The following is an 18684-nucleotide window of genomic DNA, read 5'->3' as shown; positions in this document are numbered from 1 at the left end:
CCCCCAAAAAGGAGGAAAAAAAGGTTCACTGAAATATAAACCAGGGGGTGAACTGTGGCAGGAGCAACCTTCCTTCGCTCATGCCCATGCAGAGCTGCTAGCTGACTGGCTGCTGCAAGTTCTCGTGGTCCTGCACGAACTTGCGGCAGCCAGTCAGCTAGCAGCTCTGCATGGGCAGGAGCGAAGGAAGGTCGCTCCTGCCACAGATCACTGCTGGACCACCAGGGATTCTAAAGGTACGAGGGGGAGGCGGGAGGGAGGTAAAAATTCTTAGAATTGGCTGGGACAGGGATGGGAGGGATCCCTGCTGTCACTGAACCACCAGGGATTTAAAAGGTATACCGGGAAGGGGGAGGGAGATAAAAGTCAGTAGAGTCAGATGGGAAAGGAGAAGGAAGGGATCCCTCCTGTCCCAACCCACTGCTGGAGGCCTACAACAGGTTCGGGAAGGGGGCTGGTCGGTGCTGACCCGAATATAAACCAAGACCCACATTTTTGGGGCCTCAAAATCTCAGTTTATATTTGAGTGTATACGGTAATAGCCTACTCAAACCTAATTCTATCTGGTGGTAGATGACAGTGGCCAAGAAACTCTTGCTCTGTTGCCTGCCTCCTCCCTCCTGCAGAAGAATGGGTGGCAGGGACAGTGTCATTTACTGCTGCAAGATCTCTCCTTGATTGACTTTACTCGTTTGCATGTCTATCTAGGTTTTCAACAAACATTATTCAAAAGTAAAATGTAGGTTTATTTGTATTATTCATTAACTGTCTAGGAAACTTGTTAAATCCTCCAAAAACAGAAGTCATATAAAGCCACTTTCGTTTTTGTGAACTGTCCATAATCATTTAAATATCTGACAGCTGCTGTGCACTGTGCAGAAAGGTTAAATGACATGTTCAAAGGTCGGAGAGATTTTATGATTACATTGCATTATACAGAGCTTGCATTTCATATTGCAGTACAGTACTCCCCCGATATTCGCGGGGATTCCATTCCAGGAACCCCCCGCGAATCTTGAAAAACTGCAAATACGGTTTTCAGCGGGGGAGACAGGATAGGGCAGCCAGAACGCTGGCAAAGTAAAGGAAATCACTCGTGGTATTCTCCGACCGCCTCTTCCTGCACTAAAATCGGGCCTCACCAATCAGGAGCTGCTTTGACACGCAGCTCCTGATTGGTGAGGCCCGACTTTAATGCAAAAAGAGGCAGTCTGAGCTTACGGCGAGTGATTTCCTTCACTTGCCGGCGCTCCGGCTGCTCTCTCCTGCCTGGTCGTTCGCGGCCGGAAAATACCAGGACTGTGAATCGCCGACCGGGGGAGCACTGTACTATCAAATGCGCACAACACAAAAACATTTTGTAAAAGCATTTGTGTTCTAAAGTAAATGCGCATGAATGCGTTGCCAGCGTCTCCCACTTACGCTCTATCCCTGGATCGTGCCCAAACAGCTGATGGGCTTGCTGATTCAGCTGCGGATGCGGCTGCGGCGGAGCTGGATGCTGAAGCTGCTGCGGTGCCTGACTCAGATGCTGTGGGGCCTGGTTTTGCAGCTGCTGCTGCTGCTGCTGCTGTAAACGCTGCAAGTGCTGCTGCTGCATCTGTTGCTGGTGCAGCTGCTGCTGCTGTTGAAGGTTCTGCTGCTGCAGCTGCTGCAGCTGCTGCAGCTGCAAAGCATGCTGCTGTTGGAACTGCTGCAGCTGTTGTGGAGGACGATGCAGCGGCTGAGGGTGCAACGGCGGCTGCGAAAACTGTATCTGCTGTTGTGGAAATGGTTGCTGCTGGTGCACTTGCGCAAACTGATGCGGCGGTTGTTGCACAAACGCTGGCTGAGGAATATGCGACGGCGGTGGTTGTTGCTGCTGCTGCTGCTGCTGCTGCTGTTGTTGCTGTAGCTGCATAAGTTGTTGCGGCTGAAGGTGTAACAAAGGGTGGTGATGCTGTTGTGCAGTTTGATGCGACGGTTGCAACAAATGCGTCTCTGGAGCGAGCTGTTTTAACTGATTAAACAGCATGGCATTTGAATGTCCTTGCGGATTATGATTTACTTGCTGCTCTAAGCTTTTGGTAGATGCCGAGAGAGACTGTAAGATCTAGAGAAAGATGATACTTTTATGACTTGTCATGAAAGGAAGAAAAACGAGCGTTTTTTTAGAAGACGAGACCATTTTTTTTTTTTTAAACAAAGGCAAGGGCTTAATTTTTTGTGAAGAGGCGTCGAGTGCATTTCCACAAACAAAAAAATTGGCCCTTAATCCCACCGAAATTGCAAATCCAGCGAAAACGGAAACTCTGTGGAGATGATGTTCAAGATGCAGGCTTTATTTAAGAATATACAATTCGATAATCCGCATATCTAGGACCGGAACCACTGGGAACTGTGAATCCTCATCCGCGCAGAGTTACGACTCAGCCTCGTTTTCAGTTTTCAATCCACGTGCTCTCATATCAGGACTTTTAGGGACCCCTGAGGAACACAACATTGTGGAAACACGGACTGTGTTGGGTCCACAATTCCCAATGGTTTAGGTCCTAGATATATTTTATGTAGATTATCAAATTGTATATTTTTAATAAAGCCTGCATCTTGAACACCTCATAGGAATTCCATAAGCATTGGAGCATTTACCTCACCGGCTGGTAGTAAAAGTCTCTACCGCAGCTCAGCGCCAAGCTACGCCCCCCTCCCACCCAAAAAAGGATTCTGCAGCACTTCTGCACAAAATAATTGGAAGAATCCTAGTTGTTCATTTTTGTTAGTATAGTAAATTATTCACCGACTCTGTGTTTAATCAAGTAACAGCTTAAAAAAAAATAATGTACTTTTCAGAATTAAACTTCAAGTTACTTACATGTGCCACATTGGATGGTCGACTAATCTGCTGAATATCAGCACTATTTGTAATGTTCCTCAAGGTCCGCACTGCTGGGCTCCAAGCAGCCATGATTTCTGGTCTCTCGGAATTCTGAGTACCTGGCGCTGAAGTTATCAAACTACTTCGCACTTCTGGAGGCAAAATATTACCTGGCACTGGAGGAACATTGGCACACAAATTAATCAAGCCAGAGTCTTTCCCTTGAGGCAAGCGACGCTTTGCGGTGGTATTCTGTGGAATTTCTGCTGGTGTCCAGTTCAGATTTCGTTCTTGTTTCTCAGGAGAGGAGTCTGAGGAATCATCGAACATTAATTCACTTTTAACTTTCTCAGAATTGCTCTGTTTTGGTGAAAAACCTGAACTACTCAAAGGAGATCCTTCTCGTGACGTGACAGGGCTAGATTTGTTTGAAAACTTATCATCTGCACTGGCTTCATTTTGGGAATCTAGTTCTTCGTGTTCTACCTCTTCCTCCTCTTCATCTTCCTCCTCCTCTTCTTCCTCCTCCTCCTCTTCATACAGAATCAGACGTGGATGATAAGATGCTTCTTCTTTTTTAGTTTTGTCCGAAATAGAATCCAAAACCCAATCTGGCGTCACAGGTTTAATACTATCTCGTCGCAAAGCATATTCATATTTCTCCTGAAAAAAACAAAAACAAAAATCTCAAAATAATTTTTTTTTAAATGTGTCACATCATTTTCCTTGGATGAATATATGTACACATTGGGGGGTGGGAGGGAGTTTTTCTGGAAATTTCACTAAATTATGTGTCTATATTATATTTATGATATAATTGATTGTAATATTTGAAAGAAGGTGGGTGGGATGGGATATAATTTTTATGTTTTTAGAATTATATGAGAATTACAAGTGTTATTGTTCTAACTAATGATATATTCCGGTACGCTTGCTGTAAGTTTTCAAAATGAATAAAGAATATTAAAAAAAAAAGTGTGTCACTTAAGATTTGCATTGCTTCACATAAACTAAAAAAAAAAAAAAAAATCTAACCACTGCATTTTCTCAGAATGAAAACTGATCAACTTGTTTTGTTTTATGGCAACAAAAGTTTTCGTTACCAACACCTCAAGTACAGTTCAATCAATCTTACCCCCTTTGGTTCAGGCACTATCAAATGAGTGCACTTCTTATTGAAGTTCAACTGGCAATTCCCTCCATAAAATGTTATCAAAGCCCACAGTGTACTGCGATCTTCAGGTGAAACCTATTAGAAAATTAAATATAGGTTTGAGAGATCACCACAAAGAGCATATTTATTTATTTACATTTATATCCCGTTCTCCTCTAAGAACGGGCTACATTCACAGTGCTAAATCGGCTTTACATGTATTGTAGCTACCCTCACTGTCCCAAACGAGCTCACAATCTAACTAAAAAGTCTAAGAGAAAAACATCAATTAGATAAAGATAAATAGAAAAGAGGGAAAAAGGAAGACGAGCCCCCCGAGAAACTTAAAACGTTGTTAACAAGGAACCCAAAAGAATAATAAATTACACTTCTCCCTCGGTATTCGCGGGGGATAGGGGCAGAGCCGGACCGCAAATAGGGAAAAATCGCAAATATCTTCTCGTCCGACTCTGACCCACCCCCGCCTCCCTCCCGGCATTCTGGCCTTACCTGGTGGTCTAGCGGGCTTTCGGAGCAGGAGCGATCTTCCTCTGCTCCTGCCCCGTGCAGATCGCCAATAGGAAATGACTGCCGTGAGTTCCCGTAGTCTTGGGGAGCTCACGGCAGCCATTTCCTAATGGCGGTCTACACGGGGCAGGAACGTAGGAAGATCGCTCCTGCCCCGAAAGCCCGCTAGACCACCAGGTAAGGCCAGGATGGCGGGGGGAAGGCTGGAGAGAGGTAGGAATGTGCTATACTATGGGGGGGTCCCCTGCCCCCCCCAAAAAAAATCACAAATATGTGAAATCGCGAGTGTTGAAACCGTGAATGGGGAGGGGGAAGTGTAATATGAGTAGAGTATTACATCTAACAAAATAAACATAAATACAATATCAAGCTGAAAGTAAAAGAAATATAAATAAAGGAAGTAAAACAGAGAGCAGAAATTAAACAAACCGAAGAAAATATAATAAAGTAAGTTTTATTTTAAAAAATTTCTATACCGTTTTATATCAAAACGGTTTACAAAATGATTACATACATAAAACGTTAAAACAGAAGCATTCAATTCTTACAATAAAAATCAATGTTCAGAGAAACACATCAACAAATAGTTGTGCTTTTTTAACAATTTTCTGAATAAACTCCTATCACTGCATTTCCGAATTTGCCCAAGGGTATTCCACAATTTTACTCCAGTCTGTTTATAGATCCAGGCCTCATTCTGATCCAATACAGCAGGGGTGTCCAATGTCGGTCCTCGAGGGCCGCAATCCAGTCGGGTTTTCAGGATTTCCCCAATGAATATGCATGAGATCTATTAGCATTCAATGAAAGCAGTGCATGCAAATAGACCTCATGTATATTCATTGGGGAAATCCTGAAAATCCGACTGGACTGCGGCCCTCGAGGACCGACATTGGACACCCCTGCAATACAGCATCACATCCGCCTCATATGTTTCAAGAGAATTAATATGTAAGAAGTCACAACCTCTCCAAAATACATCACGTGATCTGATAACTACCACTGAGCCTCCTCCGGAGTAGCGAAGCAAAAGAATGCTAATGACGCTCCCTACAAGAATTCTCACGGGAAGGGCCCGACTACCCACACGCACAGGAATGAAGTGTCTGTCGCACTAGAATTAGTCACCTTATTTTCTAATTCATGTTACTCTGTCTTGTCTATATATACAGTAAAACCTTGGATTGCAAGTAACTTGGTATGCAAGTGTTTTGCAAGACAAGCAAAACATTGAATTAGATTTTAACTTGATAAACAAGCAATGTCTTGCAATACAAGTACATATAACATACACACATCACATCACAATTGAGCCGATGGTTCTTCTCTCTCCGACACTGCAGGAATGTAGTGACTGTTCTAAACAAGAGAGGTAAGAACATAAGAACATAAGTTGCCTCCGCTGGGTCAGACCAGGGGTCCATCGCGCCCAGCAGTCCGCTCCCGTGGCGGCCCATCAGGTCCATGACCTGTAAGTGATCCTTTGTCTAAAACCTTTCAATCCCCATTATTCTTCTATCTATACCCTTCCATAATCCTATCTCTAACTCTATCTATATCCCTCAATCCCCGTATCCTTTAGGAACTTGTCCAATCCCTCTTTGAATCTCCTTAATGTACTCTGTCTTACCACATCCTCCGGAAGCGCATTCCTGGTGTCTACCACCCTCTGAGTGAAGAAAAATTTCTTAGCATTGATTCTAAACCTGTCCCCTTTCAATTTCTCCAAGTGCCCCCTTGTTCTTGTAGTTCCCAATAGGCTGAAGAATCTGTCCCTTTCCACCTTCTTTATGCCCTTCATGATCTTGTAAGTCTCTATCATGTCTCCTCTGAGTCTCCGCTTCTCCAGGGTGAAAAGCCCCAGCCTTTCTAGCCTGTCTGCGTATGAAAGGTTTTCCATACCTTTTATCATTCTTGTCACTCTTCTCTGAACCCTCTCAAGTATCTCCATGTCCTTCTTTAGGTACGGCAACCAATATTGGACACAGTATTCCAGATGCAGGTACACCATCGTGCGATACAGAGGCATGACTTCTTCCTTTGTTCTGGTTGTAATACCCTTCTTAATAATACCCAACATTCTGTTTGCTTTCTTTGAGGCTGCTGCGCATTGTGCTGTTGACTTCATTGTTGTGTCCACCAGCACATCCAAGTCCTTTTCAAGGTTACTTGCCTCTTGCAATACAAGTACGTATAGTATTTTGTATTAAAGTTTTTAGGTTGTGGAACGAATCGTCTGAGTTTCCATTATTACTTATGGGGAAATTCGCTTTGATATATGAGTGTTTTGGATTATATGCATGGGTTTCGGAATGAATTATGCTCGCAAACCAAAGTTTTACTGTATATTCTGACTTTGCACTCTAAAATGTTTTATTGTGTATTGTGTTGACAGCATACTTTGCCATACTTTGTATCATTGTTTGAATATTTTTATTGCTGTAATTGTCTTTTGCCTATGTTTGACTTATTAGCATCTTACCAAATTGGTTACTATTGATGAAAATGCAATACCGTATTAATTATACACAGCATCTATCACAGCAAGTTAAAGTGTTTTTGGATCACGCTAGCTGACGAAGCCAGGATGGACTTAAAACAGGAAATCGGAAGTAGATTCCCCATTCTTGCTGAACCAAGTAGTGGTTTGTTAGAATGGTATGTTATTTATGAGGTAAGATAGTAGGGGATAAAGGTTTTAAATAAAACAGTTGATTAAGTTATTAATTGGTTTTATATGTAAGGGCTGGATGTGAAATTAAGCATGCGCTTTGTGTAATCATAGGGAGTGATAACCTTGAAAAAACTGTTGGAAACACATGGGTGAAACATGTCGGTATATCTCCCCCATTTGATTTATGACCACACAACTAAGTACGTGGAAGGGCATAATCGAAAGGGACGTCTACGTCTATGTTCATCTAACTCGCAAGTCGTCCAAAGTAAAAAAACAGCTTAGGACACATTTTCAAAAAATACGTCCAAATTTTTTTTTCTTTCGAAAATCGTCTAATTATATGTCCTACAGATCTGATCGTCCAAGTCGCTAAATCGTCCATCTTTATACCACATTTTCGTCCAACTTTTCGTCCAAGTCAAAAACGCCTAGAACAAGTCCTGTTGGACATGGGAGGAGTCTGCAAAGTGATGGACTGAACACCCAGACATGGCACCTAAATAGTGGGTTACCTTACAGGGCACTGCTGTGAACTTCACAAAAAGGGTGCCATGGCTTCTTCTCACTACAGCTCCCTTATAGGTTTTTAAGTTTAAATTTAAATTTATTCAAGTTTTTGATTAAACGCTTATCCAAAGGTACAAAGCGTTGTACAGAAAAAATTTAAAAATAACAAGGAGACAAACCTTTATACCAATTAGACATACATGACTGATAAGCCCCCCAAACCACCTCCAGAATCCCCTAGACCCACTTATCTACCACCCCAATAGCCCTTATGGCTGCAGGAGCCACTTATATGCCAGTAAAAAAGGGGTTTGGGGGTGTATAGGGGAGTGCACATGTTTCAATATCAATGCAGTGATTCCAGGGGCTTATGGGCATGGGTCCTCCTTTCCATGGGTCCCTAACCCACCCCCAAGACACCTCTGTGCAGCACGACTGGGCTTTCCTATGCCAGGCTGCCAGGTGATGATGTTCTGTAGGCACAATTTTCAAGGTGTGATTAATATTTTTATGGGGGGGGGGGTCGGTGATCATTGGGGTAGTGTGTGGGGGGTCTGTATTATGTGTTTGCAGTGCTTATCTGGTCACTTTAGGTGGATTTTTGTGACTTAGACCATGTTTTAAATGGTCAAAGTCACAACGTCCAAGTTTTGTTGATCCTGTGCTGTATAACTTTCGGTTATACATGCAGTACGACTAAGTCGCCTGCCCATGTCCCATCCAAATCCCGCCCTCGACACTCCTCCTGAAACACCACGTTTAACTATGGTCGGTCAGCGGCACTATGAAGGCCTAGGTAGTTTAGAAATATGTCCAAAACCCATTTTCATTATCGGCACTTGGACGTATTTTGACAATGTTTGTCCAAGTGCCGACTTAGGCCGGTTTTTGGACGTTTTTCTCTTTCGATTATGAGCCCCTTATTGTACAAATAATAAAATAGAACGCTATATATTACGAAAAGTTAAAAAAAGGCCAAATAAGAGAATTAAAAAACTAAAAATCAAATATAAAAATAAATCGATTCAGTGACGATTTGAGGCTTAAAGCCACCTACTATGAGTGAACGCTAAGTGGGAGGTGGCCTCGCTGAGGATCGAGGATAAGATCACCTATGAAATTTATGTAAGAACAAGGTGTTAATGTATGAAGTTTACTTTCTAGCAAACATAAAATGCTTGATTGAGTATTACCTTATTCTTAAATATTATATAAAGAATAGTGTCATAGGTTAATTTGTTAGAATACATATGCACACAAATAAAGAACACCAACTGAAAGCTTTATTTAGATATGAGGGATAGGTTAGCTGTAAAAAAACAAAACAAAACAAAAAACCTAAAAAGAGTGAGAATAAATGGTTTGGCCCTTCCAACAATAGCGGGACCTCAGACTTCCATTGATGTCTTCTTTTCCTAGTTTCTTACAAAGCAAATTTCAAGATTATTGTCCAGGATCCACTAAATACTTTCACAACTTCTGTGATGCTCTAACTGCCTTAGATTTTGGCAACTGTCGAAATCTGGGTGGGTTACGCCTTCATAGTCAGTTCAGAAGCTATTGGCCGAAAAATTCTATTTTATCAATATTTCAGTTGCAGGATTTGGAGTAAGGATGCTCATAGCAACCTATATAGGAATCCCACTAAACTGGAAGTAGCATTCTTTAAAAACAAGAAAGAGTAAAAAATATTGACAGTTTTGTATAAAGGGCTCAGAGATACAAATACCCAAAGTGAACTAACATATAAGAAAGGGTGGGAGTGCTGGTCAGGGAAACAAATATGAAGCAGATCCATAGCGCTGTGCACTCTTGCTTATCTATAACCAATTACAAGCAATTACAGTTCAATTTTATAAATAGGCTTTACTAGACTCTTGTGAGAGGGGAAAAAGCCAGTGATGGATAGATTAGAGAGAACATTGTTAGCATCACTGTGGGCATTGGGGGACATCTGAGCATCTTTTGTGGGATTACCAGTAATAAAAATGTGTGTGTGGGGGGGAGTGAAATGAGTAAGGAAAGATTAGGGGGAAATTCTATAACCAGCGCCTAAACTAGGCATCGGAGGGCGCCCTAGCAATGCCTAAGTAACTGAAAAATGCAGTCAGAAACGGCAATGTTGAAGCGCCTACCAACGCCTAAGTATAAGGCAGCTGAAATGGCTCCAGGAATTGCAGCTAGGTAACCACTTTAGGCCATGGAATGCCAAAGCCGGCGTAGCCAATGCGGGAAGTGGCATTAGGCAGACTAAAGCAGCTACCTAGCTGCGCTTCACGCCAAGATAGGCAGCTGAAATGTTGGCCTAAAAAACTCTGGCCTACATTTCAGGCACTTCTTTGCTGCTAAACTCCCTTGTCGTGATCAGCTGAGCCACTCCTGCCAGAACCCCTGAAACAACCCCACGGCAGGAGGGATGCCCAATCCCTCCTGCCGCAAACTGCAAAACAATCCCCAGCAGGAGGGATGCCCACTCCCTCCACAACATCCCTGGCAGGAGGGTTGCCCAGTTCCTCCAGCCGGCACTCCCCCAATGTCCTCGGCAAGAGGGATTCTCACTCGCTCTTGCCAGCACCCTTCCCAACACATGAGCCCCCCCAAAACCCACTAAGACACCCCCGCCCCATACCTTTATCTGCAAGACGGCTGGAGGGATGCCTACTCCCATGAGGGGCCTTAGGGATCTGGCCAATCAGAGTCTTAGGCTACTCCTAGTGCATCACATAAGCATATGAGCCAATCAGGGCCTCGGGCTCCTCCCTGTGCATCACATGATGCACCAAGGATGGAAGGCCTGCCATTTTGGATCGGCAAGCCTTGAAGGTGGAGTCACCATGCTTCCCTTCTGCATCCATCTTCAAAAAAAGGTACCGGGGGGTGGGGGGTGGCTGTCAGGGGATCATCTGATGGTAGGAAAGAACCGTTGAATGATAGCAGTTAAGTGAACTTTAATATCCGTTACTATTGCTTGGTGAGAACATCACAGCTTTAAATGATCCTTAGGCTTTGGTGCCTAGGCAGAATCAGAAAAGTTTTGAAATGAACTACTGGGAGGTTTTATGGCCCATGAAGCTGATCCGAGGCCTTTTTTTCTCCCAATATTATTGTTGCCGGTTCTGTATGTGGACGTGCGCTTGTGACTGAAAGTTTAAAGAGACAGTAGTATCACTGGGCTAGGGGATCTAGCTGTAAAAGGTAGTCTATATATGAATTAGAAAAGGATAAATGGTAACGGATATCACCCATTATTTTGTGTTACCCTGTTTGTTAGTTTCCCTAATTTCTGAAAAAATTTCTGTATCAATCTGTTCATCCTGGCTAGGTGGACAATAATATACTCCTATCACTATAATTTTCCCCTTTACACATGGAATTTCTATCCATAGGGATTCCAAGATACATTTTGTGTGCAGCAGAAAATTTAGTCTATTCAAGGCCCTCTTTAATGCTACCCCTCTACCAATTTGTCCACTCTAACACTACAATATCATTTCTACCCTGTTATGACAGTGTCCCATTGGTTATCTTCCTTCCTCCAAGTTTCAGAGATGCCTACTGTAACTATGTTTTCATTTAGTGCAATATATTCTAACTCTGCCATCTTTTTATTTATTTATAGATTTTCAATTTTACAAACCAAGCATATACTTGTCCAGAAAGTTTGTCAGAATGGAAATTACTATTATTCCAAATGTATAAAACAATTATACCTTGAAATTCTTAACAACAAAGAAAAGAAAATATATTTAACTAACAAAACTCAAGTCCTCCATAATTGGGATCCAAGAATTCACATAAGCGAAAAATTAAGGAAAATTATAATTTTTATTAGAATATGCTATACATAGTGCTGAGGTAGGAGTAACATTTTAAACTATAGAGCACTTGATTTTGGTTTCCCTTCTTCCATTCGGGACAGGGCCAAGAAAGCAGTTAATTGTTGAGGCTCAAAGAAAACATATTTGACTGAGCGGTGGCAAATAATACACTTACAAGGATATCTCAAATAAAATGTAGCCCTCTATAAAATGACCCCGGGTCTCAGAAGAAATTCTCGATGACGTTTTTGAGTCTCTCTACAAAGATCAGGGAACATTTGAATTTTACATCCAAGAAAGGTCTTCTGTTTATTTTTAAAGAAAAGCCTCAGTAACCATACTTTATCTATCGATAGAGCTACTGTTAATATCAAAGTAGAAGGATTTACCATGTCCTTATCAGACGTTTCCAGAATTTCAGATACATTCAATTGTGCTTGACTTGTTTTTAACTGTACTTGAGGCCCATTTTTTTTTATTTGGTAGATAATACACTTGAGAGAATGGAGGTAAATTTTCTTTGGAAACTTGTAGTACTTCTACCAAATATCTCTTAAGCATCTCCCTAGGAGTTACTGAAGGTAATCTAGGGAAATTAATAAGTCTCAAATTATTATTTCGAGAATTGTTCTCCAATATTTCTAATTTCCTTCTTAAGTTCACATTGTCCTTAACCAGGGTCTCTTATAATTGTTTAGACACTTTTAAATCTTGATCAAGCTTTTGAATAGAAGATTTTGAACTCATCTGATCTTCTTTTAAACCCTTGAATTCTTTAGTATGTTGTATCAATTTATTCTCTATGTATTGGAAATTGGGGCTAATTGTTTTAGAAAAATTAGCAATTAAATCCCATAGAGAATCCAAAGTCACCTGAGGGGGCTTCTCCCATTGTGGAAACTTTTGCTTTGTGTAGAAATGCTCACCCTCTGAACAGTTCCCCTGGTCGTGTTCCGTCTGGGTAAATTCACCTCCCATTGCTGATCCAACTCCAGCTTCTTCTGCAGATACCACCTGAGGGAGTGGCTCTGCTTCCATGCTATCCATTATGATCTCCACTGCCTCAATAGCGGGTACTTCCCCCAGCTTCGGAGTTGCTTCACCATTCGGGGAGCTGGTAGACTGGGGTTGTGGAAGTGGTGCTCGAACGTCTGGACTTAGGGTGGTATCCGGCCCAAGAGAGACAACCCCGGTCTTGCTCAATCCGGGCGCCCTCAGCGGGCTGACATCAGACACTGACGTCGCAGATCCCTGCATCCTTCGCACTAGCTCCTCTATGTTGCCAAGAGTCGGCACCGTGGAGCGCTGCGAGGCACCGACAGCGCTCCTGCCTCTCCTCTTCGGCATCGGAGAACAAATCGGGCCGCAAAGTGCCTCAAGAAGGAAAAAAGAAGAGAAGAGCTTCAGCTAATCGGGTGTGTACTTCTCAGCACGTCTTAGCCCCTGCCATCTTGGATCAGCATTTTTGTAGTATTCAAACTCTGCCATCTTAATACTTAGGCTTCAGGCATTTGTATATAGACATTTCAATGTTGGTTATTCCTATTTGCAACTTGACGGCAGTTGACAGTAATAATTTGCAATCTTAGTCAGTTCTTAGTCAGTACATTTAACACTGAACTAAGAAAATGATCATAATATCCAATGATTAGAAAAAAAATTGGATTCTTACCTGAGAGAGACAAGCGGTGATTCCAAAAAATATTTGACATGATTCTGGAGAAAATCCAATCTCCCTGAATGATTGTTGTTAAGGGCTCACAAAAGAGCAACAGTGATAGACTATTTCTGGGACAAGACCATCAGATCTCCAATACCAAGCTGTTTTGTCTTTTAATATAGCAAATATATTCTGCATTGATACACAAAAAAATGCTACTCTCTTTCACTAATCATCGATTTTCTAGCTTTGACAGCTTACAAAGTTGACAAAGATAAAGCTGTACCAAGAGGTGTTAATTAACTAAACCGCGATAGCGTTTTTTAGCGCAGGGAGATGTGCTGCTCCTGATACTCATAGGAACTCTGTGAGCGTAGGCAGTAGCATGGATCATTCAGCGTGGCTCCCTGCGCTAAAAACCGCCAGCGCAGTTTAGTAAAGGGAGGATAGATATTTAAACAAAAAAAAGTGTTCCCTACACAAAACTATCTAAAGCACAACCAACAGAAAAACACTTAAATAAAAAGAGTTGCAATTTAAACATTTTTAATCTTTTAAGTTTTAATTTTATTTTGAGGCAAAATTAAGGTTTGAGAGGGGAAGCTTTAAAAAAACATAGGGGTCCTTTTACTTAGGCGCGCTAACTGATTTAGCGCATGTTAAAACATTAGCGCACGCTAAATGCTAATGCGTCCATAAAATAGAATGGGCGCATTAGCATTTAGCGTTCGCTAAATCAGTTAGCGCGCCTTAGTAAAAGGACCCCTACGTTTTTTAAAGCTTCCCCTCTCAAACATTAATTTTGCCTCAAAACCTCCCCCTTCAGAATCTTTTTGCAGGCCCAAAATATGGATATTGTACGACAATTTCTATTTCCATATCTTCCGGATCGTGTTTTATCACATCCACAAAACTGAATTTAAGTTGCAAATTGTTCTGTTATTCCAGCTGATCTTCCGTCCAACCTGTCCCAGCATGGACTCCAGTGTATCCTGAAAGGTAACATACTTTGTTTAACAAACCAATAATTTCCATCTTTTTTAACAGCTGTCTTGTTAATTCTGTTTTTCTTTTAAAACTTTTGCAGTTTTTCGGATATCAGACTTAAAATTGCAACTTGATAGATCAAGTAGCAAGAGTGAAAAAAAAATACTCCACATACAAAGGTGTTTAATCAGTATCAATAAGCCAAACTTTTTTTTTTTTTTTTTTTTAATTTCCTGTTAATTTTGAGACTGAGAAACCAGTGAGGAATTTATCATTTTTGAATGAATAATCTTAGTGAAAAAGTTAAAAGTCTATTTTACACCAGAGAAATGACAGAAAGGATACGGAAGACGAGCTCCACATCGAACTGATAAAATCACCCAGGAAGGCTGAAAAAAAAAAAAAAGTGTAAAAGTATCAAGATTCTGTAGATTAGATTTTGATTAAAACACTTGTAGATTAAGCTACAATAACAAGCTAAGCAGTTCTGGGGGTTTATTAAACCAAACAACAGAATGTTCTTCAATATTCTCTCAACAATATTTCAATCAAATTTGGAAGTCTATGATGTATGACCTAAGCCTGTAAAAAAGAAAAAAAAGGAGAAAACCGCCTACATACATATACAAGTCTCAGAGAAGGCTGTAGGGGAGGACCAATTAAATTCCAATGAACTACAGAGGTGAAGAGGAAGATTAAATACTTACATTACATTAGTTCCATTACCTTGCGGTTCAAGGCGGATTACATATGAATTGTCAGGACATTTAGAGGTACATAAGGAGCAGTTTGGACATTTTTTAAGTTGCTAAGGATTGGAGAGTATTGCAAGTGATGCTTGAGATAGATCTAGCTGTGTTAGTTTGGTTTTATGCATTTTTTGAATGGTAGGGTTTTAATCTTCTTTTTAGTCAATAGACACATTAGTCTTGAACATTTGGGTAGTCAATCCCTGGTCATGAGATCCTTACTAGAGAGTCTCATTTACATTTTTCTACTCCACCTCCCTTCACTCTGGGCTGTCCTGCGAGTCTTCAATTTGTATCAAAGCAGATGGTCAGACCTGGGGAAAAAAGGAAAGAAAGAGCCAAGCCTCGAACTACAATCAAACACACAACGAAAGAGGCAATGGAGATGTCAAAATCAACTGATGGAGAGAAAGGAAGGAATTATGCCTCAAACAAGTCTGGAAAGCTGACAGTTTATTTCTTTGGACTGCTCCACAGTCCCCTGACTGGACTGGGACCTCAATTCCCACTGGAACTAGCATGCACGCAAATGGGGTTAGGAAACAAAGTTAGCCCCAATCCCAGCAAAAACCTCTTTGGAGCTACTCAGCCTGCACTCAAGCTTTCTGCGTACAAAACCCTGGAGCGAGCCTTGCTCCCAAGGGAACGGTCCCTGAACACCTGAACTGTTAATGCAAGCTGGCTATGCGGGCTGCCCCTTGGCTGCAGACTTCTACCTTTAGAGACTGCATCCTTCTACCTTTAGAGACTGCATCCTTCTGCAGCCAGAGATGTCCCAAAACCGGGAGCCTCTGCAGCACTAAAAAGCCTTGCAATCAAATAACATCTGAAATTAAAGTAAAATTAACATGAGCAGAAAAGTCAAGTTCCTGTGTTCACAGAAGAAAATCCTGGAGAAGGGCCGTGATTGGCTTGCAAAATTACACATGAGAATGGCATGGATACTGTGCCTTTTACAAAAGAAACTGTTTATGAACAACTTGAAAAATTGAATAGTCAATAGACACATTAGTCTTGAACATTTGGGTAGTCAATTGAAAAATTGAAGGTGGACAAAGCCATGGGACTGGACGGCATTCATCCGAGGATATTGAGGGAGCTCAGAGAGGTTTTGGTGGCTCCACTTAAAGATTTGTTCAATAAATCCCAGGAGAAGGGAGTGGTTCCGTGCAAATGGAGACGAGTGGATGTGGTTCCTCTTCACAAAAGTGGTCGCAGAGATGAAGCAGGAAACCACAGACCTATAAGCTTCAATTCAGTTATTGGAAAAATAATGGAAGTGTTGCTGAAGGAGAGGATAATGAAATTCCTAGAATCAAATGGGTTACAAGATCCAAGACAACATGGCTTTACTAAAGGAAAATTATGCCAAACAAATCTGTTGACTGGGTAGCCAGAGAATTAGATGAAGGAAGAGTGTTAGATATAATTTATGTAGATTTCAGCAAAGCCACTGACACAGTTCCTCATAGGAGGCTCTTGAACAAACCTGACCGGCTGAAGTTAGGACCCAAAGTGGTGAACTGGATTAGAAACTGGTTGATGGACAGATGTCAAAGGGTGGTGGTTAATGGAATTCGCTCAGAGAAAGGAAAGGTTGAGTAGTGCAGGGCCACAAGGATCAATGCTGGGGCCGATTCTGTTCAATATATTTGTGAGCAACATAGCTGATGGGTTAGAACAGTTGTGGGCAAACTATGGCCCGTGGGCCATATCCAGCCTGTTTAGTTTTTTAATCCAGCCTGCCGACCATCCAAACCCCGCCGACTGCGAGCCCTACATACTTTGAAGAAGAAATCCGCAAACAGGAGAAGCTTCTAGTGGAGTAAAGTCCAAACGACAAGGTTAAGAAGCTAGAGAGATACATCGAGGAAGCTCACCAACAGCATGTGGAGAACTGTACCCGAACAACTCGGGAAGAAGGCCTGGACGAGAGAAGAGAAGACACCCTTGCAAATTCTGGAGAAACAGAAGCAGAGATAAGGGGCGATCGCACACCAGGAGTAAGAGGGAGACTGTATGGGGACGTCCCCCCACCCGAAGAACAGAAAACAACCTCAGGAGTACCGCAGGAGGGAGAAGATAGGTCCTATAGCATGGATGTCGACCTACGACCCCTAAAGAACCCCTGAATAAAGAAGATGGGGATCATCGTGGGAGACTCCATCGTACGTCATATGGACAGCCACACCGCAGGAGGGAGAGAGGATAGAATTGTCACCTGCCTGCCTGGAGCAAGAGTGAAGGATGTGACCAACAGGATCTCCAGGATCATAGACAGCGCTGGGGGAGAGGACACTGCTGTGCTTATCCACGTGGGAACCAACTATGTGAGCGGACGGAAGTATGACAGGAAAGAGATGAAGGGACAACTCTGCTCACTCGGAAGAAAATTGAAGACCAGAGAGGTGAAGGTTGCCTTCTCCGAGATCCTCCGAGAGCGGATGCCAAGAGACAAGGAGAACTGCAAGCAATCAATGCCTGGATGAGACGATGGTGCGAAGAGGAAGGCTTTGACTTTGTGCGTAACTGGACGGCGTTCTGGGGAAAAAGCAAGTACTACAGAAAAGACGGAGTGCACCTCAACAAGGAAGGAGTAAGAGTACTGGCAGGCAACATGCAGAGGGCCATAAAGAAGGCTTTAAACTAAAGGACAGGGGAAAACTGACAGTCGACCACCAGTCGATGGCCCGGGCAACAGGATGCCCCGTAGAAGGAATTATGGACAGCTTCTCAGACACGTGAGGGGTCGACCACAAAGCAAATGAGGAAGACAACACAGCAGCAGAAAAGGATACAGTGGAAGAAACAGTAGATACTGCTAAGCTTAAAAAGTCCAAGACGGTAACACAAAGGGAACTCAAATGTATGTATACGAATGCTAGAAGTTTGGGAAACAAAATGGGAGAGTTAGAGGCAATAGCAAAAAACGACAAACCGGAAATCATTGGCATAACAGAAACATGGTGGAATGATGAAAACAAATGGAACACAGTACTACAGGAATACAAACTGTACAGAAAAGATAGAGTGGGGCAGAAAGGTGGAGGTATTGGCCTATATGTTCGGGAAGGATTAGAATCCGTGAGAGAGACTATGGCGGAAGAGAAAGAGAAGCTGGAATCCCTCTGGATCAGGATTCCCAGACACAACGATGCTGACATAAAGATTGGCCTTTACTATGAACCGCCGGGACAGAGGGAGGAGACAGACTCGGAAATGATAGAGGAAATTAAACAAGAATGTAAGACAGGTAATGTCATAATCTTGGGGGATTTCAATTTCACGGGGATAGACTAGGACCTGGGAACCTCCAACTGTGGCAAGGAGGCAAAGTTCCTGGAAGTGCTAGAGGACTGCTTCCTGGAACAGATGGTAGGAGAGCCGACGAGAGGAAACGTTACCTTGGACTTGGTCCTAAATGGTATTACGGGACCGGCAAGAAGTCACGGGTCCCACTGGAGACGAGCGATCACAACATGATCAACTTCAAATTTGATGTCGGGAAAGGGAAAGGTACCAAAACCTCAACCACGACTTTAACTTTAAAAAGGGAATATACGACAGCATGAGAGCCATGGTGAAAAAATGGATCAAGAAAAAGATGGGCAAAGTCATAACGGTGGAACAGGCATGGTCCCTACTGAAAAATACTATCACGGAAGCACAAAGCCTCTACATTCCGCGAATGTCCAAAATAAAGAAAACCAAAGGCAAAAGAGAGCCGGCATGGCTTACCAAAGAGGTGAAG

At 42.4% G+C, this 18684-nt stretch overlaps 1 protein-coding gene across 1 annotated transcript in view; it reads right to left on the bottom strand.

The window, feature by feature from the left end:
• PAXIP1 (PAX interacting protein 1) overlaps window positions 1-18684 on the bottom strand; it is a 104467-nt gene that overhangs the window by 52990 nt on the left and 32793 nt on the right. The window contains exons 3-7 of the mRNA XM_033931635.1: window positions 14530-14573; window positions 13210-13273; window positions 3990-4103; window positions 2852-3517; window positions 1423-2092 (exon numbers count right to left, since the gene is read on the bottom strand). Of these exons, the coding sequence (XP_033787526.1) occupies window positions 1423-2092; window positions 2852-3517; window positions 3990-4103; window positions 13210-13273; window positions 14530-14573 (1558 nt within the window). The remainder of the gene's footprint in view (window positions 1-1422; window positions 2093-2851; window positions 3518-3989; window positions 4104-13209; window positions 13274-14529; window positions 14574-18684) is intronic.

This window comes from Geotrypetes seraphini, chromosome 2 (genome assembly GCF_902459505.1).
Source record: "Geotrypetes seraphini chromosome 2, aGeoSer1.1, whole genome shotgun sequence".
Classification (NCBI taxonomy): domain Eukaryota; kingdom Metazoa; phylum Chordata; class Amphibia; order Gymnophiona; family Dermophiidae; genus Geotrypetes; species Geotrypetes seraphini.
Note: the sequence above shows the minus strand (reverse complement) of the source record. Positions and strands in the feature narration are given on the sequence as shown.